General features: G+C 41.8%; 1 protein-coding gene across 5 annotated transcripts in view; it reads right to left on the bottom strand.

Annotated features, from left to right (window-relative positions):
- The window catches only part of eml1 (EMAP like 1), a 196,160-nt gene that overhangs the window by 87,209 nt on the left and 84,393 nt on the right, over positions 1–24,558 (bottom strand). For 2 of the 5 annotated variants that reach the window (XM_067991781.1, XM_067991782.1), the window contains exon 1: positions 23,792–24,133. The exons of 1 other annotated variant lie outside the window; for it this stretch is intronic. In XM_067991781.1, the coding sequence (XP_067847882.1) occupies positions 23,792–23,858 (67 nt within the window). In that variant the 5' untranslated portion in view covers positions 23,859–24,133. Of the gene's footprint in view, positions 1–23,791; positions 24,134–24,558 lie in introns of those variants that run through there. 2 more of the 5 variants (XM_067991783.1, XM_067991784.1) reach the window with 1 other exon arrangement.

Below are 24,558 nucleotides of genomic sequence, written 5' to 3'. Positions count from 1 at the left end.
TGACCTATGAATAACTGTCATTGAATACAACAACAATTAAGGATACTTTAGGCTTAATGATGTATGATAGCAACAGTGTGGATCTGACTTTTCCCTCTTTATAACACAGCTGGGACAACCATATAATGCAGGAATCGCCAAGCTTTTGTCTTTATGGGCTGCATAGGTGCATACCATGGAGCCTTAGGGCCACATATAAAGTTTAAATCAATGTTCCCATTGATTTGCACATATCTCAAGCTAAGTATACTAACAGATCCAAGTGTTTTGATTTAAGATTTGTCCATCAATGAGACTAACGCCACTTTCCAAGCATTTTCCAGAATGTTACCAATGCTCCAAGGGTTAGATTATAAGGAGAGCTTACATAAACTAGGCTTGTATTCCCTGGAATATGGAAGGTTAAGTGGTGATTTGATTGAAGATTTTAGGATTTTGAAAGGAATTGATTGGATACGTTGAGAGAAACTTTTTCCACTGGTGGTGGAGTCTAAGGCAAGGAGTCATAACCTTAAAATCAGAGCCAGGCCATTCAGGAAAGAAGTTGGGAAACACGTTTTCATTCAAAGGGTGGTAGAAGGGTGGAACACTCTCCCACAAAAAGCAGCAGCTGCTAGCTCAATTAATAATTTTAAATCTGAGATCAATAGATTTTTTTTTCCTAGCCAAGGGTATTAGGGGATATGGAGTCAAGGATGGAGTTGGGATACAGATCAGCCAAGATCTCATTGAATTATGGATCAGGCTCGAGGGGCTGAATTGCCTACTCCTGTTCTTATGTTCCTATTCAGGCCCACAAAATTCAAAAATGACAAAAAAATAATAAATATAAAGAAGCAAATAGAACTGAGTTGCCTGGGGCTTTGAGGGTTGCATTGTCAGGGCTAGGGACTGAATATGGCCCATGGTCACATTCTAAATTTGGTAGACCTAGTGCCAATATTATCGGAGACACTGAAACCTTTCTCAAGTAGTTTTGCTAAGTGCCTCTGACTAAATCTAAGCTAAACGGCTCCCATCAGGTTAGCTATCTTGAATCATTGCTGTGGCCGGCCTGTACAGATATGGTCCGACTTTGGAGAAGGCTGTCGCAGATGCCACTTTAGACCAGCTGTGCTGCACGTGTCCAGTTGCCACATTGTTGCCAAATCCAGCCAACCATTTAAATGGTTGGATTCAGCACCAACAGGAGCTGACTCAAATTACGGAACCACTTACAATGATATAGAAGGGCCATTAGAGGTGACAGTTGTCTAGTGATGCACCATAGGATTACCAGTTTGATCACTCAGCTATTTTTCTGCCTTCACAGAAATGAGGACCAGCTGAAAAAATGTGCCCACTTTCTAGAAGTGCAGGGAAGGGTAATTATTTATGTTCATCAATGTCAACGATATCAGTATTGGTGATCCTACACTTTTCCACTTTTAACTATAATCTGAGAACATCTTCTTAACCAGTGAGACATTTCTATCCCCCACATCCATCCCTGTGGCCTCTCTAAGTCTGATTGGTAAGTTAGGACCAATTTGTGGGTCGTTTTGTATTAGGTTGAGAACGTCAAAACTCATTTCACATCAGATCCCTACAACCAGCAGAGAAAAGAAACGTTAATTCCATCAATACTAAGGAGCTTTTTCCCTTCGTTGAGGGTACTATAACAAGGGGACATAGATTCAAGGTAAAAGGCGGGAGGTTTAGAGGGGATTTGAGAAAGAACTTTTTCACCCAGAGGGTAGTTGGAGTCTGGAACTCACTGCTTGAAAGGGTTGTGGAGGCAGGAACCCTCACAACATTCAAGAAGCATTTGGATGAGCACTTGAAATTCCATAGCATACAAGGCTACGGACCAAATGCTGGAATATGGGATTAGAGTAGACAGGGCTGATGGCCGGTGCGGACACGATGGGCCGAAGGGCCTCTATCCGTGCTGTATAACTCTATGACTCTATGACTCTAATTGGGGCTGGATTTGAACCCAGGCCTCTCAGGCAGAAAAATTGTATACTCACCCACTACACCACCCCAAGTTCCCTCATCAATGTACTTTAATGACTGGTAGTTAACTGTGGAATACAAATAACTGTTCCATAATAAACAGACTTGTGGCTGATGTCATGGGGATTTGTAGGCAGTGCTTTAATCATCAGACAATATTTTCTGTATCATCAGTATGACAGTGAGTGAGAGAGGGTGGAATCAAAACACCATGAACTGGGACAACTGAAATAAGTCAATATTTTTTTGAAAATATTACAAGGAAACTAGGCATGGAATTATAACAGAGAAACAAAGTAATTTTTACAGCTAAATTTAAGGACAATGCACCAGATCTGGTCTACATTAAAATAAGTAAATGCCATTAAAATACGAAAATACAAATCACAGCAACAGTGCGAAGGGACTATATGGCATGTCCCTGTAAATGACGAATAATTTCAAATTAAGTCTAAATTTGGCTAAATTATTAATAACCAAATTAAAACTGAGAAGGAATTAGTGAAACAAGCATGCACAGTTGTTTTATGACTATGCTGAATGTCAATTGCAGCATCTAGGCTCTGAACATAGTAAATGAGCAACCGAGCGGAAAATATTATCTTTTCTAATTCTGTTGCTGCAGATGAACAACGGTATTAGGGTTATTTTGCAGAACAGCTCAGCTGGAACTGCAAAGAGCCCATAGCTTGTGTTCATGGTGTGTGTTAGGAAAAAAAATAGTTTCTCAGGCTATAAATACACATGACTATGTGTTATGTAGGTATCAGAGGCGAAGGATTTCTATGAATGAGTTGAAATGTCACACTTTGAGCTTGACTACTCCTGTTTGTCGGGAAAGCCTCCACTGTCTCAATTCAAATGGCGACAGGGTGGCAGTGTCAATTCTCACACTGGCAGTGAAGCAGTGCACTTCTTGCCTGATCACTTTTCCTGAAGATGATTTTCTCTCTTATCAGGGGTGAAACTATTTAAAGTCAGGTACTGCGACCCCAAAACTGACATAAACATTCGGCTCTGTGCCAACTTTTAGCAGTAAATTAACCCTCTGGATGCCAAGTTGCGTGTAGGCCAATTGCATCAGATGCGTTTCAAAATGTCATTTTCAGTCGACATTAATCACTGAACATAACACGGGACTAGCAGTAAAGGAACCGTTAGAGAGAACTAGCTTATTAATAGGGGTATTTGTAAATCTTCGCAAAATAGTTTGGATGCAATGCAAAGTTTGAGGATCAATGATTCATTTTAATGGTTTGGCATGTGTCATACATCAAAATATTAATAACCTTGGCAAAATGAAATAAAAGATTCAGTGTTCAGAAAAAAAAATAAGGACTGCTATGTGAATGGGAGTCAAGATGGGAAAAAGCTTTGTACAGAAATAAAGTGAAGCAAGGAAAGTGGTAATGAGAATTTGTGAGAAATGAGGTGGAAAGATTGGATTGGATATGTTTCAGTTAGGAACCTGACTGCTCCCATATCTCTTTCTAGACAGTGTACAAAAGGGGTCAAAGAGTGAAAGCACTGCATGCTCTCTCATTACATGCATATCTCACGGGGGCCCTAAGCAGGAGCTTTGTTCTTCACATTCACTTTGAATTAAGCTCTAGTTTGCATACTAATGTCTTGTAAACTATGAGTAGATTAACAGTTCCTCATCATCTGAAATATCAGTTCTGATGGAGACTTTTAGTAAAGCTATTTCAACAACATAATCAACTAGTAGAAATAAAGGTGCAATTAGTTCACTGTTCTCATAGAAAGCTCACAAGTAATTTATATATGGAGCTAGAATGCATAAATAGTACATCGTTCAATAAAGTAACAGTCATGTCCCATTATCCCTTGTACATAGTCACCATGAATGCTTTCAGACCTTGTACTAATTGCCTATATCTATCTCACAGGCACAAGCCTTCATTAAAGCACTGTGATGACACCATTTTTACTTTGTATTTTAGGAGTCCTTGTTAAAATAGTGAGCGGAAACAACGGCCATAAAAATTCAGTTCAGTTTTAAAGGTTTAAGATTTTAAAACCAATAAAAACATGATTGGGTTTTACTTATAGATCAGCTTATTCACTGTGTCCTGGCTATGATCAGAAAAGGCCTAATTCTGTATCAGGTACATGGATAGGAGAACAAATAGAGGAGATGAAAGGGTCAACTTCAACTCCAGGTGGGAGCGGATAGCAATCCGCATAAGAGTCTTCATCGGAGGTCTGGCAGATTTTAACTGCCAAGCCTCATTTGAATGTCACCAATCAGTTTCTGGGCCGTTTCCGATGGAAAGCAGCAGCGGGCCGGCAGAGAGGGTCAGGCTGGGGGGTGGGAGGAGGAGGGAGAAAGACAAAGATCACCGGCACCAAGACATGGTTGTGAGCAGCAAGGTAAGTGTGGGAGGGGAGTATTGCAAGGGATTCATGACTCGGGGGTGGGGGGGGGGGGGTGCAGGGTAAGGGAGCCTGAGACAGCAGGGGCCTTGTCATTCCTTGTGAGGCACTGGAGGAGTACTCCCGCCCCACTACGGAAAGTTATTTGTTAATACCTTAGAGGTCTTCGCTGGCTTCTTGATAGTGTCACCTGGCGAGGCAGCCATCATGGAACCCGATTTGATTAATTAATGAGGCTCCAGCCGGAAACAAGCAGGCATCTCATCTGCCACCAAAACCGTTAAAATTAGGAATGGAGGGGGAAACAGAGTCGCCCCATTTTAACTGCTTCCCCGCTCTTTTCCCGTCAAATGGGAAGGGTGAAAATAGCCGATCAGAGGATTTTTACCTATTCACAAATGGATTAATAAACATTTAACGAAAAGTAACAAAAAAGTTTTTTTTTAAATTGTTGAGGTCACTAGTGATGATCTTGTGCAGTATTCCACAGGTGCACAGTCAACTCAAAGTACTTATTTTACCACAGATCATGCCTGATGCTAGTGACAAAGGGAAAGTTTTTGAAGCATTACCACAGCCATGAAAGAAGTGGATAGTACAGGGGAATTTCTGCACCAAAGCATTGGTTAGCAGCAATGACTTCCAACAGGCACGACACCAGGCAGCGGCTATACAAGAAAAGAGCGATCTGCCTGGGCATAGCAAAGAAACAATGCATGAGGATCGCACAACTTCTACCTGGCAGGTCCTCTGAATCTTTGACATTGAGTTCACTCTACCCCTGACGAATTACACCACGAGTTTACTCCTTTCAAATTTTGTGAACCACCTTTCCTCACATTTTTTTTTCACGCCACTCCACCACAGACGTCATCGGTATGTGCAGGGCCTGGTCTGAAATTTGAGCTCTCTCACATTCCGTAGCGCCAGTGTCAGGAATTTTTTTTTTATTATTCGTTCATGGGATGTGGGCGTCGCTGGCGAGGCCAGCATTTATTGCCCATCCCTAATTGCCCTTGAGAAGGTGGTGGTGAGCCACCTTCTTGAACCGCTGCAGTCCATGTGGTGAAGGTTCTCCCACAGAGCTGTTAGGAAGGGAGTTCCAGGATTTTGACCCAGCGATGATGAAGGAACGGTGTTATATTTTCAAGCCGGGATGGTGTGTGACTTGGAGGGGAACGTGCAGGTGGTGTTGTTTCCATGTGCCTGCTGCCCTTGTCCTTCTAGGTGGTGGAGGTCGCGGGTTTGGGAGGTGCTGTCGAAGAAGCCTTGGCGAGTTGCTGCAGTGCATCCTGCAGCCACTGTGCGCTGGTGGTGAAGGTAGTGAATGTTTAGGGTGGTGGATGGAGTGCCAATCAAGCGGGATGCTTTGTCCTGGATGGTGTCGAGCTTCTTGAGTATTGTTGGAGCTGCACTTATCCAAGCAAGTGGAGAGTAATCCAGCACACTCCTGACTTGTGCCTTGTAGACGGTGGAAAGGCTTTGGGGAGTCAGGAGGTGAGTCACTCGCCACAGAATACCCAGCCTCTGACCTGCTCTTGTAGCCAAAATATTTATGTGGTCGGTCCAGATAAGTTTCTGGTCAATGGTGACCCCCAGGATGTTGATGGTGGGGGATTCGGTGATGGTAATGCCGTTGAATGTCAAGGGGAGGTGGTTAGACTCTCTCTTGTTGGAGATGGTCATTGCCTGGCACTTGTCTGGCGCGAATGTTACTTGCCACTTATCAGCCCAAGCCTGGATGTCGTCCAGGTCTTGCTGCAAGTGGGCACGGACTGCTTCATTATCTGAGGGGTTGCGAATACTGAATACTGTGCAATCATCAGCGAACATCCCCATTTCTGACCTTATGATGGAGGGAAGGGCATTGATGAAGTTGGGCCTAGGACACTGCCCTAGGACAATGTCCTGGGGCTGAGATGATCGGCCTCCAACAACCACTACCATCTTCCTTTGCGCTAGGTATGACTCCAGCCACTGGAGAGTTTTCCCCCTGATTCCCATTGACTTCAATTTTACTAGGGCTCCTTGGTGCCACACTCGGTCAAATGCTGCCTTGATGTCAAGGGCAGTCACTCTCACCTCACCTCTGGAACTCAGCTCTTTTGTCCATGTTTGGACCAAGGATGTAATGAGGTCTGGAGCCGAGTGGTCCTGGCGGAACCCAAACTGAGCATCAGTGAGCAGATTATTGGTGAGTAAGTGCCGCTTGATAGCACTGTCGACGAAACCTTCCATCACTTTGCTGATGATTGAGAGTAGACTGATGGGACGGTAATTGGCCGGATTGGATTTGTCCTGCTTTTTGTGGACAGGACATACCTGGGCAATTTTCCACATTGTCGGGTAGATGCCAGTGTTGTAGCTATACTGGAACAGTTTGGCTAGAGGCGCAGCTAGTTCTGGAGCACAAGTCTTCAGCACTACAGCCGGGATGCTGTCGGGGCCCATAGCTTTACTGCACACAGCAGGATTAACAAACTTTTCAACATTTACTTTGGTTAAATGGCTGCATGAGAAGCATTAAATGATTATTACAAGTGCATTGATTTGCAGATAATTTTCTTTATCACTAAGAACATTCTAAGGAATCACAATTTTACTAGTGGATAGCAAATTACGCTGAAAAATCTGTATTTCTCCCATTGCTTGTTGAATTGATGAAAATGTTGCCCCAAAATACTCTACCTATGGAAGCCACAAGGATCGGTGCTTGGGCCTCAGCTATTTACAATCTATATTAATGACTTAGATGAAGCGACCGAGTGTAATGTATCCAAGTTTGCTAACGATACAGAGCTAAGTGGGAATGTAAACTGTGAGGGGGACACAAAGAGTCTGCAAAGGAATATAGACAGGTTAAGTGAGTGGGCAAGAAGGTGGCAGATGGAATATAATGTGGGGAAATGTGAGGTTATTCATGTTGGTAGGAAGAATAGAAAAACAGAATATTTTTTAAATGGTGAGAAACTATTAAATGTTGGTGTTCAGAGGGATTTGCATGTCCTTGTACATGAAGCACAGAAAGTTAACATACAAGTACAGCAAAAAATTAGGAAGGCAAATGGTATGTTGACCTTTATTGCAAGGGTGTTGGAGTACAAGAGTAAGGAAGTCTTGCTGCAATTGCACAGGGAGTGAGACCACATCTGGAGTACTGTGTACAGTTTTGGTCTCCTTACCTCAGGAAGGATATACTTGCCGTAAAGGCGGTGCAACGAGGGCTCTCTAGATTGATTCCTGGGATGAGAGGGTTGTCCCATGAGGAGAGATTGAGTAGAATGGGCCTATACTCTCTGGAGTTGAGAAGAATGAGAGGTGATCTCATTGAAAAATATAAGATTCTCAGAGGGCTTAACAGGGTCGATGCTGAGAGGCTGTTTCCCCTGACTGGAGAGTTTAGAACTAAAGGGCATAGTTTCAGGATAAGGAATCGACCATTTAGGAATGGGATGAGGCGAAATTTCTTCACTCAGAGGATTGTGAATCTTTGGAATTCTCTACCCGAGAGGGCTGTGGATGCTCAGTCATTGAGTATACTCAAGGCTGAGGTCGATAGATTTTTGGACTCTAAGGGAATCAAGGGAAATGGGGATTGGGCAGTAAAGTGGAGTTGAGGTCGAAGATCAGCCATGATCTGATTGAGTGGCAGAGCAGGCTCGAGGGGCCGTATGGTCTACTCCTGCTCCTATTTCTTATTTCTTATGTGCAGCCTAGCATGAGTCACTGCCTTTACGGGAAGAAGGAAGAACATTGGAGAGAAAAATAAAGCACTCAGCTGTGCCTCATGCTTTAATCAGCTGCCCAAAAAAACACACTGAAATGTTCATTATGCCAGAGTGAAATGTCAATGTAAACTAGCCAAACCAGAAAATCAACAAGGGTAACATCTATAAACCAGGTCCATTTTGCATCAAAATGGTTAAAAAATGGGTACTTTGAAAGATGTTATGAGTCCAAATATTTATAAGACTTTGAATATATAACTGAGGAAGACTTTCTGTGGTTTACCATTTACAGGAAAGCTGCAGATTCTAACGAACTTTGATTCAACAAAGAGAGACTTCCTCCAATATTGAGGTCCTAGCTCTAACATGATCTTATCATTTTGCCTACACAGTTTGAAAGCGGGTGATTTTCATTGACTGAGAGTGGCTATTAGTTGTTGTACAGAGATTGATCGAGTGTTTTTTGTCACCATGATGGCACACTGTTTGCTCCCAGCTGAATTTCCAGATATCTAACAACTGTATGTAATCTAAGCAGCTAGCAGGACATCCATTAACACACAGAAACTACTCGCCTGCTTAACACTATTTTTTTATGGAGATCCCCTAATTTAAAAACGTTTGTTGAAATATCTACTTTCCCTTTATCAGCAGTAACAAGCTGTGTGACATTTGATGACTATGGCTATGAACAAACTGTTAAATCAGCTGCAAAATACCGTGGATGCTGGAAATCTGGAATAATACATCCCACTCCCACTCTGACCTCGGCCTCCTACACTGTTCCAACGAAGCTCAATGGAAGCTTGAGGAACAGCACCTCATCTTTCATTTAGGCACTTTACAACTTTCTGGACTCAACATTGATTTCAATAACTTCAGATCATAACCACTGCTGCCAGTTTTTTGGACAGCAGGTGCTGGTAATGGTTCTGCTGTTGCCATTTACAGCTCCTCTAGACCCATCTTTTGTTTCTTAACTTGTCCCATTACCACCCTCCTTGCCTTGCACCATCATCCCTTTTGTCATTTAATCACTCCTGCCCTCTACCCTATCAGAGACCTTCCCTTTTGTTTTTTCCTCCACCCCACACCCTTTCTCTGGCTCTGTACTTGCTTAAAAACTGTTAAATCTTCAACTTCTTCCAGTTCTGACGAAAGGTCATTGACCTGAAACGTTAATTCTGTTTCTTTCTCCACAGATGCTGCCTGACTTGCTGAGTATTTCCAGCATTTTCTATTTTTATATTAAATCAATTAATGGCTGTTCTGAGTGAATGACATTTAATCTGATCTTTTTTCATGTAAATAAAATTATTGAAATTATTGAAATGAATCATGTTAGGAATCACTTAGTAGGAACATAAGAATTTGAAGCTTGTGGCTGTTACAATGACTGTTAAGAGTTGTTACTGTTTACTGCTCTCATCTATATTTACATCCCTGAGCTTTCAGTAACCATAGAAATCTAAGTTATTAGCTGGGACAGAAGCCAGATGGTGCAAATCTTGAGGGAGAATGAATTGAACTGTTTGAGGGAAAGAATTGCGCCCCCGCCCCTTAATTCATTGCATGTCTCGGCCTGACACCTTCTATCTAGTTGGCTGCAATGAATTGTGATTCAATTTGTGGGAAAGTGGCACTATATAACATTGTATGGAATCAGTGCTTGGGCCTCAACTATTTACAATCTATATCAATGACTTGGATGAAGGGACCGAATGTATGGTTGCTAAATTTGCTGATGACACAAAGGTAGGGTAGGAAAGTAAGTTGTGAAGAGGACATAAGGAGTCTGCAAAGGGATATAGATAGGTTAAGAGAGTGGGCAAAAATTTGGCAGATGGAGTCTAATGTGGGAAAATGTGAACTTGTCCACTTTGGCAGGAGGAATAGAAAAGCAGTATATTATTTAAATAGAGAGAGACTGCAGAACTCTGAGGTACAGAGGGATCTGGGTGTCCTAGTGCATGAATCACAAAAAGTTAGTACGCAGGTACAGCAAGTGAATAGGAAGGCAAATGGAATGTTGTCATTTATTGCAAGGGGAATGGAATATAAAAGTAGAGATGTTTTGCTACAGTTGTACAGGGCATTGGTGAAACCACATCTAGAATACTGTGTGCAGTTTGGTCTCCTTATTTAAGAAAGGACATAATTGCTTTGGAGGCGGTTCACTCGACTGATTCCTGGGATGAGGGGATTATCTTATGAGGAAAGGTTGGACAAGTTGGGCCTGTATACACTGGAGTTTAGAAGAATGAGAGGTGATCTTATTGAAACATATAAGATCCTGAGGGGAATGGAAGGAGTAGATGCTGAGAGGATGTTTCCCCTTGTGGGAGAGACTAGAACAAGGGGCCACAGTTTAAAAATAAGGGGTCTCCCATTTAAGACGGAGATGAGGAGAATTTTTTTCTCTCAGAGGGTCGTGAGTCTGTGGAACTCCCTTCCCCAGAGAGCAGTGGAGGCAGGGTCATTGAATATTTTTAAGGCTGTGTTAGATAGATTCCTGATTAACAAGGGAGTCAAAGGTTATAGTAGGTAGAAGGGAAAGTAGGGTTGAGGTCACAATCAGATCAGCCATGATCTTATCAAATGGCAGAGCAGGCTCGAGAGGCCGAATGGCCTACTCCTGCTCTTAATTTGTATGTTTGTATGTTCATATGAGTATATTCAAGGCTGAGGTAGATAGATATTTGGACTCTAGGGGAATCAAGGGATATGGGGATCAGACAGGAAAGTGGAGTTGAGGTTGAAGATCAGCCATGATCTTATTGAATGGCAGAGCAGGCTCGAGGGGCCATATGGCCTACTCCTGCTCCTATTTCTTATGTTCTTATGGTCCCCATGTATTCTGTGGGCTTTATTCTTTTTTCTCTATCTCTGCTGAAAGCACTGAATCACACTGGGATAAGGCTCTCCAGGTGGCATCCTAACTACTTTCCTAATTGAAATGGGCTGACTCAGTGCAAACCTGAAATTGAACCTGAGACCTTAAGAGTGTCAATGTAATAAGAATTAAAGCACACGTTTCAGTGGTTGAAGCATCAATATCCCAATCTCTCACAAAGTGCTCCCTTGAATGCAATGCAGCAGTTGCTTATAGTGCTAGCCAAAGCAGCATAAATAAAATATTAACACTTATTTCTGCAAGCGCAAGTTGTCATTTGTTGCTGAAGCTGGTACCAAAAAAATACACGTAGGTTTTGTGTTTATTGTTTTATTGGGCCAGAAATCGCTCCCAAAATAATGGAGGAGCTCAACAGCGCTCTCAGTTTTTATAGTGATGAATTGAAGGAGCAAATTCCCGTGTTTGCACATGCGCAGTAAAACGCAGAAATCCTGAACTTGCTCCTAGTGGTTCACCGGCGATATGACAGCTTTGAATTAAAGGGACATCACACGCTGCAATCAGAAAAATCATTGAAAAATGCAAACTTGCTCATCTGCCCAGCTGGAAAGTAACTAATTACGCCACCAACCAGGTACGCTTAAAAAGACCAGGTCTAAACTATGTTTTAAAAGCATGGTTAGTCTTACTAAACAACTAAAAATTAACTTTTACGAATGTGGAGTCTCATATTACTCCTTATTTTTATAGTTTTTGATCATTAAAAATAAATTTAAAAATGTTTAAAAAATTTTTATTACTTTTCCCTTCTGTTTCTTTAATTCAATTTTTTTGGCATTTTATATTTAAAAAATCAAAATTTTTATTTACAATGACATCCAGAATACTAACTTTAAATGAATGAAGTCTGCTTGCCTGCTTGAGCAATTCAGCCTGAATCTGTGGGCGTGACTTCTTTTCCTGACAGATTTTGTGGGCGTGTCTTCTCCTCACAGACATTTCCAGCCGTGCGGTAACTCACGCTGCTCAGAGGCTGGGTTGATAGCGCACATTTTGTTCAAAGTTTGAATTCAAGCAATTGGACGCCACAGTCCAATGTTTTTGTTAATTAAATTCGCAGGGGCTGCGGAGAGCGTTGCCTCGCTGCTCTGCGCGATGTCTGGCCCAATTTATCAGTCTTAGCTCGGTGATTATATGCTCACCTCTGAATCAGAGGGTTGTGGGTTTCAACCCAACTCCAGAGATTTAAGCACAAAATCTAGGCTGACACTTCAGCGCAATACTGAAGGATGGCTATACTGTCGGAGGTGGCAATTTTCAGACGGGACCTCATTAAACCGAGGTCCCGTCTGTTCTCTCAGGTGGATGTAAAAGATCCCATTGCACTATTTGAAGAAGAACACGGGAGTTCTCCCTGGTGTCCTGGCTAACATTTACCCCTCAACAAACATCACTAAACAGATTATCTGGTCGTTTATCTTATTGATGTTTGTTGGACCTTGTTGTGCACAAATTGGCTGCTGTATTTCCTTACATTACAACAATGACTATACTTCAAAAGTACTTCAAAGCAAAGTGCTTTGGGATGTCCTGAGGACATGAAAAGACAAGAATGCAAGTTCTTTCTGCTTCTTTTAATAAAATACTGGATTAATGAAAGGCTTGCATTTATAATTTAGTGACTGAGAATTCCCAGGCTGCTTAGCTGCTGTTATTAAAGCCTTTGCAAGAGTTATATTAACAGCATGAGATGAACCTCTTGTGTTACATTGGCTACCCAATATTGTGTGAGACAAATTCCCACATTACATTAATGAGTGGGAAGGGAACTATACATTATTGTGGTACGAGGTAATGGAGCTGGTGGATGTGTGTAATATGACTCTGAAAGATAACCCTTTGTATTTTATGGACTACTTGTGTATTCTGAAATAAACTCTGTCATATTAGCAGTTCTATCATGTAGCATGAGTATGTAGAAGGAAAGGCAGTCCAGTGGCTCACCACGAGTAATAGAAATCATATTCCACTGGCTAGTGAATGTGGATGAAACCTGATCTGACATACATTACTTTCATTTAAAACTATATTTATACCTATTCTTATTTTGCACCTCTATCGCAATAGGAGGAAACACAAACATGACTTGGTTGTAAGGTACCTGACAGAAACTGCAAATAATAGCGCAGACTGATGAAAGGTCATCGGCCTGAAACGTTAACTTTGTTTCTCTCTCCACAGATGCTGCCTGACCTGCTGAGCATTTCAAGCATTTGCTGTTTTTATTTCAGATTTTCAGCATCCGCGGTATTTTACTTTTATTTAAACAAAAGTAAAGCATCTATTCTCCTCCTGTTCACTACATCATACAAAGGACAGATTTGTGGATTCATTATGATTTTCATTTTACAGTGAAATCTACAGATGTGTAATCCTCATACAAATTCCTGGCAACTTTTGTGATAAATTCAAATTGTTAACAAATCCTAGTTCTGGTTCTTTTTAACGAGGGAAGGAGAAGGATAGAGCTTTTTCCATTTTGTCATCCTTCTTCCAGGTAGGACTCTGTTACACAAATGGCACCACTCACTTTGAAACTAAACCTCCTACAATAGCTGTAGCTGCAGTCTAGACACATATTAAGAGTTAATGTCATTAGTGTCTTATGCAAGATTAGCTGTGCTGGTTTAATATGGGACTAGCTTCATGAGCAGGTGGTGTGTATCATAAGTATGGTGAGGTATACAGAATTGATTTGTTATATGTAACTAAACAATCTGTGTGTGACTGCTAGTGAGTTGCATAGCATTGGAAGCAATGCAGACTGGTACTACCATTCTCATTAATAATGAGTTTATATGAGGCTGTAGTAGTGAACTAATTTGATTTGTTTCCTCTAGTAAAACTGGTTAAGCTGGTTTACACGCAGTAGGTGCATTCAAGGAGCTTGTGGGAGAAGTTGAAGGAACTTATAAACAAGCATTCCTATACATGAGTCAGCTGGTGACCTCTGGAAGCAAGCAGGTGATTCATACCCCAATACAAAATCGGCACTGGCATCCTCTTAGTTCAGACTCGAAGCTAAACATGTCCAACCAATGCAGAACCACAATCAACAAAGGTAATAGGATGTTGAACTACATAGCCAAAACTGTAGAATATAAGTCAGGAGAGGTTCTGATCAAACTGTAGTAGTGCTCTGGTCAGATCGCACCTTCAATACTGCGTTCAGTTCTGGTCACAAAGAAACAAGAGAAACATTCACACGCTGAAGGCAGTGCATAAACTAGCTAATCCCCAGTGTCAGGCCTGAGTTATGAGGAGAGGCTGGATAGACTTGGGCTTTCCAAACTAGAAAGAAGGCATCTGAGGTGATCTTATAGAGGTATACAAGATTGTTTAGAATTAAGAAAAAGTTGAAGTTTAATTACTTCAAATTGAACTGCAGGGGTAGAACTAGGAGGCAAAGGTTCATTTTAGTACTGATATCAGGAAATTCTTCTTCACTCTAAGAGTAATCAACACATTGAATAAGCTTCCAGATAGAGTAGTGGAGGCAAAAATCTTGGAATCATTTAAGGAACAATTGAATGCTGCAATGGGTGGGGCGGGGGGATAGTAGGATCACTCTGGATGGATGATTTAAGATAGACTGAATGGTCTTCCTCGTCTGTGTGATCTTGTGACCATGTTGGCTCCATCCAATATACCTAAGGGTACATCAAGTATCCAGCCATCATCTTTCTGTCTGCCAGAAAAGCCACAAGTATTGCACAAGGCTGGAGAGAGAACGGAGACTACAAGCTTTAACAAGAAGTTAGGCTGAGGCTGAGCCACAATGAATCCAAAAGAGAAAAAGAAGTGTGCACTTTGCATTAGAATGAGAAAAGGAGGTAGGTAAAACTGCACACTTCATTATATCATAGCCACTCTGCAACTAATCTGCCCACATCAGATACAACAAGGTAGTAAAGCTCGACTCTGGACACAGCTGCGCTCTGCATTGCAATGCGCCTAACAAGTGAATAGGATGTTAGGAGATTTATTGTGTGCAAGTGAATAAACTATTTGCGCTTATGACTACTACTTCCAATTCCACCATTCATTTGCACCTCGATCTAATCTTTACCTGTTCTGTAAGCTACATTGAGAGTTACCAGGTTACATAGGGAAAATAAAGAAAGATGAAGAGATAAAATAGGTTCCTTCAGTACTGCAGCAGGTTGTTTAGTTTTGGTGTTTCATTTTTCAAAAAAAGGTAACTGCTCCGTTAAAGGGCAGGCAACTCAGATCTGTAACATGTCACAAAGAGCTGGGACTGAAGCCACAAAAAAAATCAAGTAGTCTTACATAATACTTAAGAAAGCAAGGGTGGCTGACAGCTAATGGCTAATGGTAGGTGAATCACTATAGTTAGAAAAATGAGGAATCAATAACAGAGGAGTGGAGGTGAGGCAGCTTTGCTAACTGTTCACTTCTCCAACTGTTTGATAGCACTCTGAATAAGACTTATTTAAACTCAGAATCTAAGAGCTCTCACTATATCCTCCCCATTCTTACAAGAGTATACTTGGTATACAAACTAAGAAACTAGTTTAATGAGATGAGCGCGATGTGAAATTTAAACACACTAATAAATTGCCCACAGTGTTGTCTGTCCATTGTCAGTTGATGAATACAATTTTTTTAAATGCAAGGTGACAATGGAGTTGAAAGACTTCAAAATCTCACTGCACAATGCCACCTACTGGCTAAAATCTGAAACTATCTTGTTACATGCAACTGTTTACATACAGGATTTTCATTCTTAATGTTTACGTAAGAAGTTTCAATTTTACGTTTGACATGAAGCAGGAACAAAAGTTGTGACAACAGGAAATGTGTGTATTACAAGATTTTTAGTACTAGGGTTATACTTTTAACAGCACTTGATATCACACCAAATTGATAACAATCGACACAAAATAACTTTAACTACAATTAAAACTGCATGCATGAAATAATGAACATACACATCCCACAGTGACAGATGCAGCAAAATGTTAGAAGGAGCTTAATGAGCCTAACCTCTTTTCCTAGGAACTCATATCCTGCTTAAACACTATACTGGTCTGTGCAGAACATGCTTCCCCGTGGGATCTAATATTTAGACCACAACTATTCCAGTATACGATGTGTGTATTTACGTATGTATAAACAAGAATAGGTATTTTACGAAATAATGGGATAGATTGTTCATTAGATCGCTGTTTTTGCCCACTGCCTAACAGTCACATATTTACAATAGTGATATTCTTCACTGCAAGAGGCAAGAACTGGCATTGTTGGGTAATATTTGAATATATAAGTCATTGCCCATTTGTGACAGTTTTGTACTTTGTATGCAAAAGTTTAAATGTAGATTTGATTATCATTTGCTGAAGAACGAGAAAGAGACTTGCATTTATATAGTACCTTTCACATCCTCAGTATATCCCAAAACGCTTTATAATTAAGGAATTACTTTTTGAAGTGTAGTCGCTGTTGCTTTTAGGTGAACTCAGCAGCCAATGTGCACACAGCAAGGTCACACAAAAAGCAATGATCATTGATGGTGGTGTTGGTGAGGAAGAATGTTGGCCAGGACACTGGGAGAACTCCCTGCTTTTCATCGAAAATGTATCACGGAATATTTTATATCCACTTAAACAGACAAAGAGGGCATCGGTTTGATGTCTCATCTGAAAGACATCTCCTCTGACATTACATCACTCTTTCAGTACGGCATTATTAGCCTTAAATATGTGCTCAAGTCTTGGAGTAGGACTTGAAGCCATAACTTTCTGAGTCATAGGCAACAGTGCTTCTTCTGAGCCAACTTGGCATTCACACATTAGGTCTTGGGGTGGTCTGGACTTGCCATTAGCATCCGAGCACATATTCTCGAGGGCTATCTGTGCCTTGGTGACCAACAGAGTTAATCCTATGAGACATTTGTCATTATTATGGTTGCTTCCAGCTGCATAATGTTATTCCACAAAATACATACAAAGAAAACATAAAGTCCTAGTAACTGAGTGCAAAAATGAAATATTCAATTCCAACCACCTAAGCACACAGCTGGGTTCCTGTTCTCTGAGAACAGGACTATATCTGTGCTTTATTGGCAGTAGGCTATTTTCATATAAATAATCTCAGACATGCAGTGGACAAGGTATTTTCTCACTAACCCTGACACACAGCAATGGGTAGGTAAGCTCTGGTCGATCCTGCCATGCCCCCTGGTTACAGCAATCTCTTGTTAATCTTAGAGCTGCTGTTTTACAAAATACTGAAAACTGAATGTAAGCATGGGTAGTACAACAGGCTCGTGTGGAGCATAAATGCTGGCAGAGACCAGTTGGGCCGAATGGCCTGTTTCTGTGCTGTATTTTCGATGTAACTCCATGTAACACATCAGAATCTCAACTCACTAAGCCACAGGGTGCTGGGATGTCCGTTTGCAGGCCCAGTGGTCCTGGTCTTACCTGTGCTGTCATGGGAAATGCTGAACTGAGACCAGGTGCACCCCATGGGCATGGAGCTGAGGGGGAGAATTTTTTTTTACAAAAAGTGACCCAGGCTGTTGTCATTAAATTACTCATTACCAATTTGAAAGAAGTATAGTAGCAAGCCCTGGGAGAAGGTCGTGTGACTGCATAATTGACCTGGGATGCTGTGTGTGGGGGAAAAAGGAAAAGCAGGCTCATCCTCCAACAAAAAAAGCAGCAGCTCACTAGTAAAGCTGCTTTGTCTCAATTATCATATTCCAACCATTACTGGCAGCTCAGACACCAGCAGGGAAATGGTTTACTGGCAAATTCGTGCTTGTTCCAGTTTTTACTATCTGAAGATGTTAGTTGTACCAAGTAGGGCATCAAGGAAGCACTCAGGCAATAAAGTTTGTAAAATACTTTTGAATAAAGGCGGTGCCTCTTTAAATACTGCATAGCTTGGCACAGTGAAAACCGCAATTAAGGAAAAGGCCTAGAATTAATACACAGGACCATTCGTTATGATTCTATATATTGAGCCTGGACTGGTTCCAATAAATGATCCAGTTGTGGTCTGTGATCACTACGGGATTTGTTTTGTATTGCTGTTCCCCTACTAGGGCCCTGCAGGGGGGGATTTCTGGGTTAGTAATCTAAATTCAACATGTGGCAGTAGTGAGCATGTCTTCGTGGTGTTCTGACATGTGCAGGCTAGTGCTCCTTTCTACTGAGCTCCACGACAGCAACAATTAATTGCTTCCGTGTTGGAAAGCTGCTCCAGTTGCACCATATCTGTAGTATAAATGGACCTCACATTCTGCAGTGAGACAATCTAGACACGATTCCAAAACCAGCTGCAAGCAGTATTCTTGGATTTCAATACCAAGGGGATCACTGTTTCCTTATACAGCATTTTGGTTTGGAAGACCCCAGATTGTTTTTTGGAAACCATGAAGTCATCCCCCATTGCCAGAAGGATTGGATATACACTGTATGTCACTATTAGAGTATTGGTGCACATACACGGAGGAGTGCAGGTGATGGACGAGGTGCGGGTCTCCAACACTTTGCTGCGCTCCCAAGTATAAACAATCCAACCTGCAGAGAATCAACAACATTGCAGGCCATGAATTTGTGGGTCCACAAATCTGCTGTCAGCTCATAGTCTCCTGTTGCAATAAACTAAATACATGGAGCCAGTCCTGCACATATTTCAATTCTCCAACAATATGGTCTCTGTCAGAGTCCAATAACCAGCACCAACAGTAAATATGATATTGGGGAAAGCAATGTACAGAGCTCAATCTCAAGGGAGGAACAAAAAAAATGGTAAAGTAAAAGTGTCATATCTGGCACCAGGTTATAAGGAGTGAAATCTCCAGCTGCTTTTAGACTATCAACAATTGCACGCATGGCCGTCACTACACTGAAGGAATTGGATATACAACTGCCATTATACTGTCAAGGATCGGAGTATAGTCGCCATTGGATGGTCAGGAAATGAATAGACAGCCGCCACTGGACTGTAAGGAATTGGATAGCAGTGCCATTGGACTGTCAGCAATTGGACACACAGTTATTCTTAGCCTACCAGAGATTGGCATATGACCACGCTAGCCTGAATAGGCCCAATACCTCCTCATCTCAGAGCCTTTGCAGGATAAGGCCTGGCTATCGATGGAACAGGAGGGATCAGACACACAGTATATAATGAAAGATAGGTCACACAGTTGTTACTGGACAGCAGGGATCACACACGCATTCACTATTACTCTGCCACGTATCAGACAGGCAGGGTGGCAAATTATGGGTGAGCTGGGAATGCTTTAAATATTCATTTGGCCTCATCCAGTTGCTGATTGCAGTGTGAGCACAGGCCTGAAGTCCTGTCCTGCTGAGGAAATGGATCCAGCTGTGTATGCAAAAAACAGACACAATTTGTTTTTCTTAAAAAGGCAATGCAGTAATAAAATTATATGCAGTTGCTTTACCACTGCTATTTGGAACATATTCAAAAACATATACTTTTCTAGCCAGCCCAATTATCCTTTGCACCACATCTACAATAAACCATGAGGGTAGCTTTACTGCCCACTCTGACCAACAGCTTTGCACTAAAGCTAACAGACGTTCACTATACAGTAAACTCGATTGCCAAGAGCCCGCTTTAGTTGTGCCGTAAGTTCCTCCAACTGAACACCAGGAAAAACAAAGCCACTGTTTCGGCCCCCACCATAAACTCTTCTTCCTCACCACCATCCCCATCTCAACCACTTACTCAGAATGAACCAAACCTTGGCATTCTGTTCAACCCTGAGCTGAGCTTTAAATCCCACGCACTACGCATCACCAAGACCCGCTATTTCTATCTGTGCAACATTGCCCACCTCCATCTCTACTTCAACCCTCCGCTGCTGAACCCTTTATCCATGCATCTATGACATCTAGGCTCAAATATTCCAATGCTTTCCTTCTGGTATTCTCCACCCTCCACAATCTCCAACTTGTCCAAAATTCAGCTGCCTGTTTCCTCTCCTGCACCAATTCCCACTTGCCATCACCCCCATCCTAGCTGTCCTAAACTGACTCCCTCTCTCCCAGTGTATTAAACTCCACATCATCTACTTCAAGTCCCTCCATGGCCTTGCTCACCCCAGACACTTTGATCCTCTGGCCTTTTGTACAACCCTCCTTCCTTTGCCTCACCATTGGTGATGAAGCTTTCCACCTGGGCCCCATTCCCTGAAACTCTCTCCTTAAGCCTAAGTCCCTTATCTTTCTTCCTTTAAAAACTTCTTCAAAACCCATCTTTTTGACAAGTCACCTCCTATTGTCTTCCTCTATGGCTTGGTATCCATTACCTTACCTATTTCTAATTGTGAAGTACATTGGAACTTTTTTTGTTAAAAAATGTGCTGGATAAATGCAAGTTCTTGTTTGCTGGTGGTGGTGCTGCTGAAAGAAATGAGGCATTAAAAGTGGTAAAGGTCTGCATGCTCAGAGTAAACATCTGAAGCCTGTTCAGTGTTTAAAGGACATCAGAGCAAACTATTTACTCCATATCGATTAATGTTTTCAGCAAAACCTCACATTAACAAAATCCAGCATGGACTGCTAACACTTTGCTTTCAAGCAGTAGAATTACTTTGACACAACTAACAGGTCAGCGTATCCACTGCATGTAAATCGAGTGAGAGGTTACATTGTAGTCTGGCTCTGCAGCGATATATCTACAACTGGAAAGTGCGTGGCTGTTTGTTGCCTTCTGTTTAATACACTTACTGGATGACACTGTGTGGCCCACATGTTGATGCTGTAATGAATGCTGGGATCAGAAATGTCCAACCAATGCAAAGTTACTTGAGTTACTCTGTCTGAAGGCTCAACAAAGGAAATGGATTAATTTGCCTCTTTTTTGTGTGGCATGTAGTTCTCTCATTCTTCAAAACCCAAACATACTGACCTAAACACTGAGGCATTTTTTCCACATAATTCCATAGCAACGTGGAGACAGCAGAAGAGCCATCTGGATTCTGAGCAGTTTCGTTTCAGTTTTTGTAATATTTTGTGATAACTGAATTATTAAAACTCACACAGTCTTTTACATAAAGATCTGACTAACACTGCTCTCAGGAGTTGCTCTCTTTCTCTGTTGTGTGTAATTGTCATCAAGTAATTGTAACACCCCCACAGCAATGAGGCAGTTTAAATTCCCTGGAGCTCCTCATCTGATCCTTCATGTGTAAAAAGAAACGCCAGATCACCGAAACAAAAGCACTCTCCCGATTGCTAAAGACTGGGCCAGGTCTGAAAACTAATCCACGTTTACACCACCCGACAAATAAATCACATCTTGAAGTATGGAAATACTCCACCAGCCAATTATATTTTTAAATTAAAAATGAATTGCCCAGTTATTCTTTTCATTCCTTATCACTGATACTGTGGTACTTTGTCTTTTTTCACCATCCAATGTAAATAATTACCTTGAATCCACTATTTATAAATATTGTAGCATAAATCAGCAACTGCCTGAATGGAAACTATCTGATAAATTTCAATCCTGTGTGACATGGCCTGTCATAAGCAACAAGCCAGGACATCTTTCCTGTTCTGTCCATTCATCATTATTAGTGGGCCTTCTTCAGGCCTCTATTAACACACCTCATGATCACCACTGAGATGACAACCTGTCTGCAAATTGCAAGCCAGATGCCCTAACCCTATTTAGTGCACAGATGTTCTTCCTGCTCAGCTGGAGATCAGAACAGTACACTTCTCCCCCCTCCCCCCCTCCCCGCCCCCCCTCACTCCACCCCCTATGATTGTCAGCCTGACATTTGGGAATTGATATCTGGGCATCTCTGCTTCCCCTATGGCCACCATTTAAGCAAGTCTAGAGAGTACTATGAGATGTGTACAGACAAACCATATCATTAGAAGGTAGACTAATCATACGGTTGTCTTTACTTAACTTATTTACCACTCAAAGTGATGTTTGGGGTCATAGTAATTGCAGTCCTCTCACTGTGTTGAAATCAAGTCTCATTACACTGTCTCCTACGTATACTCATTCTTTCATAGCACCCCAAAGCCACAAAATTCTTTACCTCCTTCAGTTTTCCCTTCCTCTAACAATCAACAGGCTTTTAAATCCCAAGCCTGGCATCACCTAATCACTGCTTTATGATTTACTTTGTCTTCTCTGCTGCTTTTTTCAACCTTGGTAGTGTTCTGCAATATGGACTTTACCGAGATTTTTCAATAAAAAAGTAACTGGTCCCAGAAAAACAAGTGCTTGTATTGCACAGAATAGATTTGAGCTGTTCGGCACAAGGCCAGTGTGTTGTTATTTATAACTTTCATCTCCAAAGGGCCTGCTGAAAATTTTGCCTCTGTTACTTCAAATCAACTTTGTTTTGTAAAGCAAACGTTATTTTGCTTAAATAAATGTTAAAGGAAATAAATAAAAATACAACAAATGTGTTGTCACACACACAACCCTGATCTAAGTGGTTACATTACTGACATCACCAACAGTGATGGGGGCTGATTTTAACCAGCCAAAATTGGCGTTGGACCGCCAGGCTTACTGTTCCTTCAACCCGGACAGTCCGCCCGCTGTGACCTTCACAGGGGCCTATCACTGGGCATCCAAGTGCCTGCCTCTTTCAGGCATTAGGCACCTTTTAATATGTAAATCGGTGTCCTGTGTCACACATAAGAACCTGATTGCCATTTTAGGATAGAATTGGTCGGAGCATGCACTATCTTTCACTGGCATTAAAGCAGAGAGGCCCTGGTAAGTTAAGATTTTAATTATTCTTGTGGGGCCAAGAAAAGCAGGTGGGCTCCTCCTCCAGGTCCCACAAAAATTCAACTACCCACTGCCAGCCCCCTCGGCATCACCTACACCCTCCCTGCCCCAGGTGCCGCCAACAACCCAGCTGGCCAACATTCCTGTGGCCCAAAACTGGCGAGCTGCCTTGGGACAACCGTTTGGCACCCGCAGCTCGCCAGTCAGATTCAAATGAGGCCCATGCCTCAAAATCACGGCAGCGCAACGGAACGCTGGTCGGTAGCTCAGAAGTCAAAATCTATTCTATAAGGTCCTACAGCATGAGGGAAAGTTTGATCCAAAGACCACTGGAAAAATAATGAAAAATAAGGAATTAAGAAAACTACAATTAAAAAGTGATTGTTGTTACATAATGCACTCCAATTAGCAGGGGAAAGTCCTGTCACTTAAACTTCCTTGAATAGAAGCATTATGTTGACTATTACCCTATGATTTGAGTAGAACACACAATTTGAATATTCAAATGTCTACTATCTTCTCTATCAGAACCAGCCTTGACATTTACAACATTCACACTGACCAACATCCAACTAATCTCACTGCATGATACTTCTGTTCAGTTTGCATTCAGAAAAGGTTACAATAACACAATGTAATCAGCAACAACATTGCAAGCAAAATCATTTCCCAATTTGCAAATCTATAAAGGTTACATTCGCACACAGCAGTAATTTGTACCAGAACCATTATCTGAGGATATAATAGGCTGAATAAAATGAATCTAAGTTGTGAGAAAGCCCAAGAACTTTCCAATTTTAAACACAAAATGATTTAAAACTGAAAATGGCCTAGCTGAGATCAGGATAATCATTTTTGCTTGCTTTCTTCAATAATGTCTTTAAAGGGAATCCCGAACCTTTAAACACTCCATAATCCAGGTCTAAATTCTCCTCTTACTAGATTTGTCTCTATAAAGACTAACAGTGAAATTAAGATCATTTACCAGTGCAGAACTGAAGCAGCGAGGAGGTGTCGTAGAGGCTGTTGTAGCCAGAAAACCCGTCCTCCATGCTGGACCTGTTCCCTCCAGTCTCTCCGTTACTTAGTTTGCCTGCTACAGGAGATGTCCCCCATTCACGATCCAGTTTTCCGGGGTCTCCCTGCCAGTGTCAGTTACCATAGCAACCCATTCAATCAGATTCTTTCCTGTGTTCAGTCCCTCTTTTAATGTGTAGTGTGTTTCCCTCTGTATCTTCTTTACGCTGCTGCGTGTTCAGACCCAAAACAGAGATTTCACAAGGAAGCAGCTTGCAGTCCTGGAGCAGAAAGCTGAATGTTTCAGACAGCGCGAGAGAGGGACTGCCAAACTGTGTCTCTAGTTCCTGCCTGACGGTAATCTTAGACCAGTAAAAACAGGACTAGCATCCTTTCAAAATACAGCCACTTATTCCCGACCAATAATCTCGCAGCATCCAACCAGCTGATGTGGAGGGCTGCTAAACTAGGCGTGAAATGAAATTGAGCAAAGACCAGGGAGGAAGTTGTAAGAGGGAATCTACAGGAATCTCTCAGCCTCATTCAGCTCAGCAGACAACATATGATCAAGCAGCCATTTCCATCAGCTAATCTGCATGGAGCTTGTCACAGCAGCAGGCACTACCAGCTGATAGTGTTCTAAGCAAACAGGAAAACTGCCATATGGAAAAGCTAGCGCAGGCAACGATGAATGGAGGTGGTTTCAGATTGTGAATGAGCGTTTCATTAAAGATT

Source organism: Heptranchias perlo, chromosome 10 (assembly GCF_035084215.1).
Source record: "Heptranchias perlo isolate sHepPer1 chromosome 10, sHepPer1.hap1, whole genome shotgun sequence".
Classification (NCBI taxonomy): domain Eukaryota; kingdom Metazoa; phylum Chordata; class Chondrichthyes; order Hexanchiformes; family Hexanchidae; genus Heptranchias; species Heptranchias perlo.
Note: the sequence above shows the minus strand (reverse complement) of the source record. Positions and strands in the feature narration are given on the sequence as shown.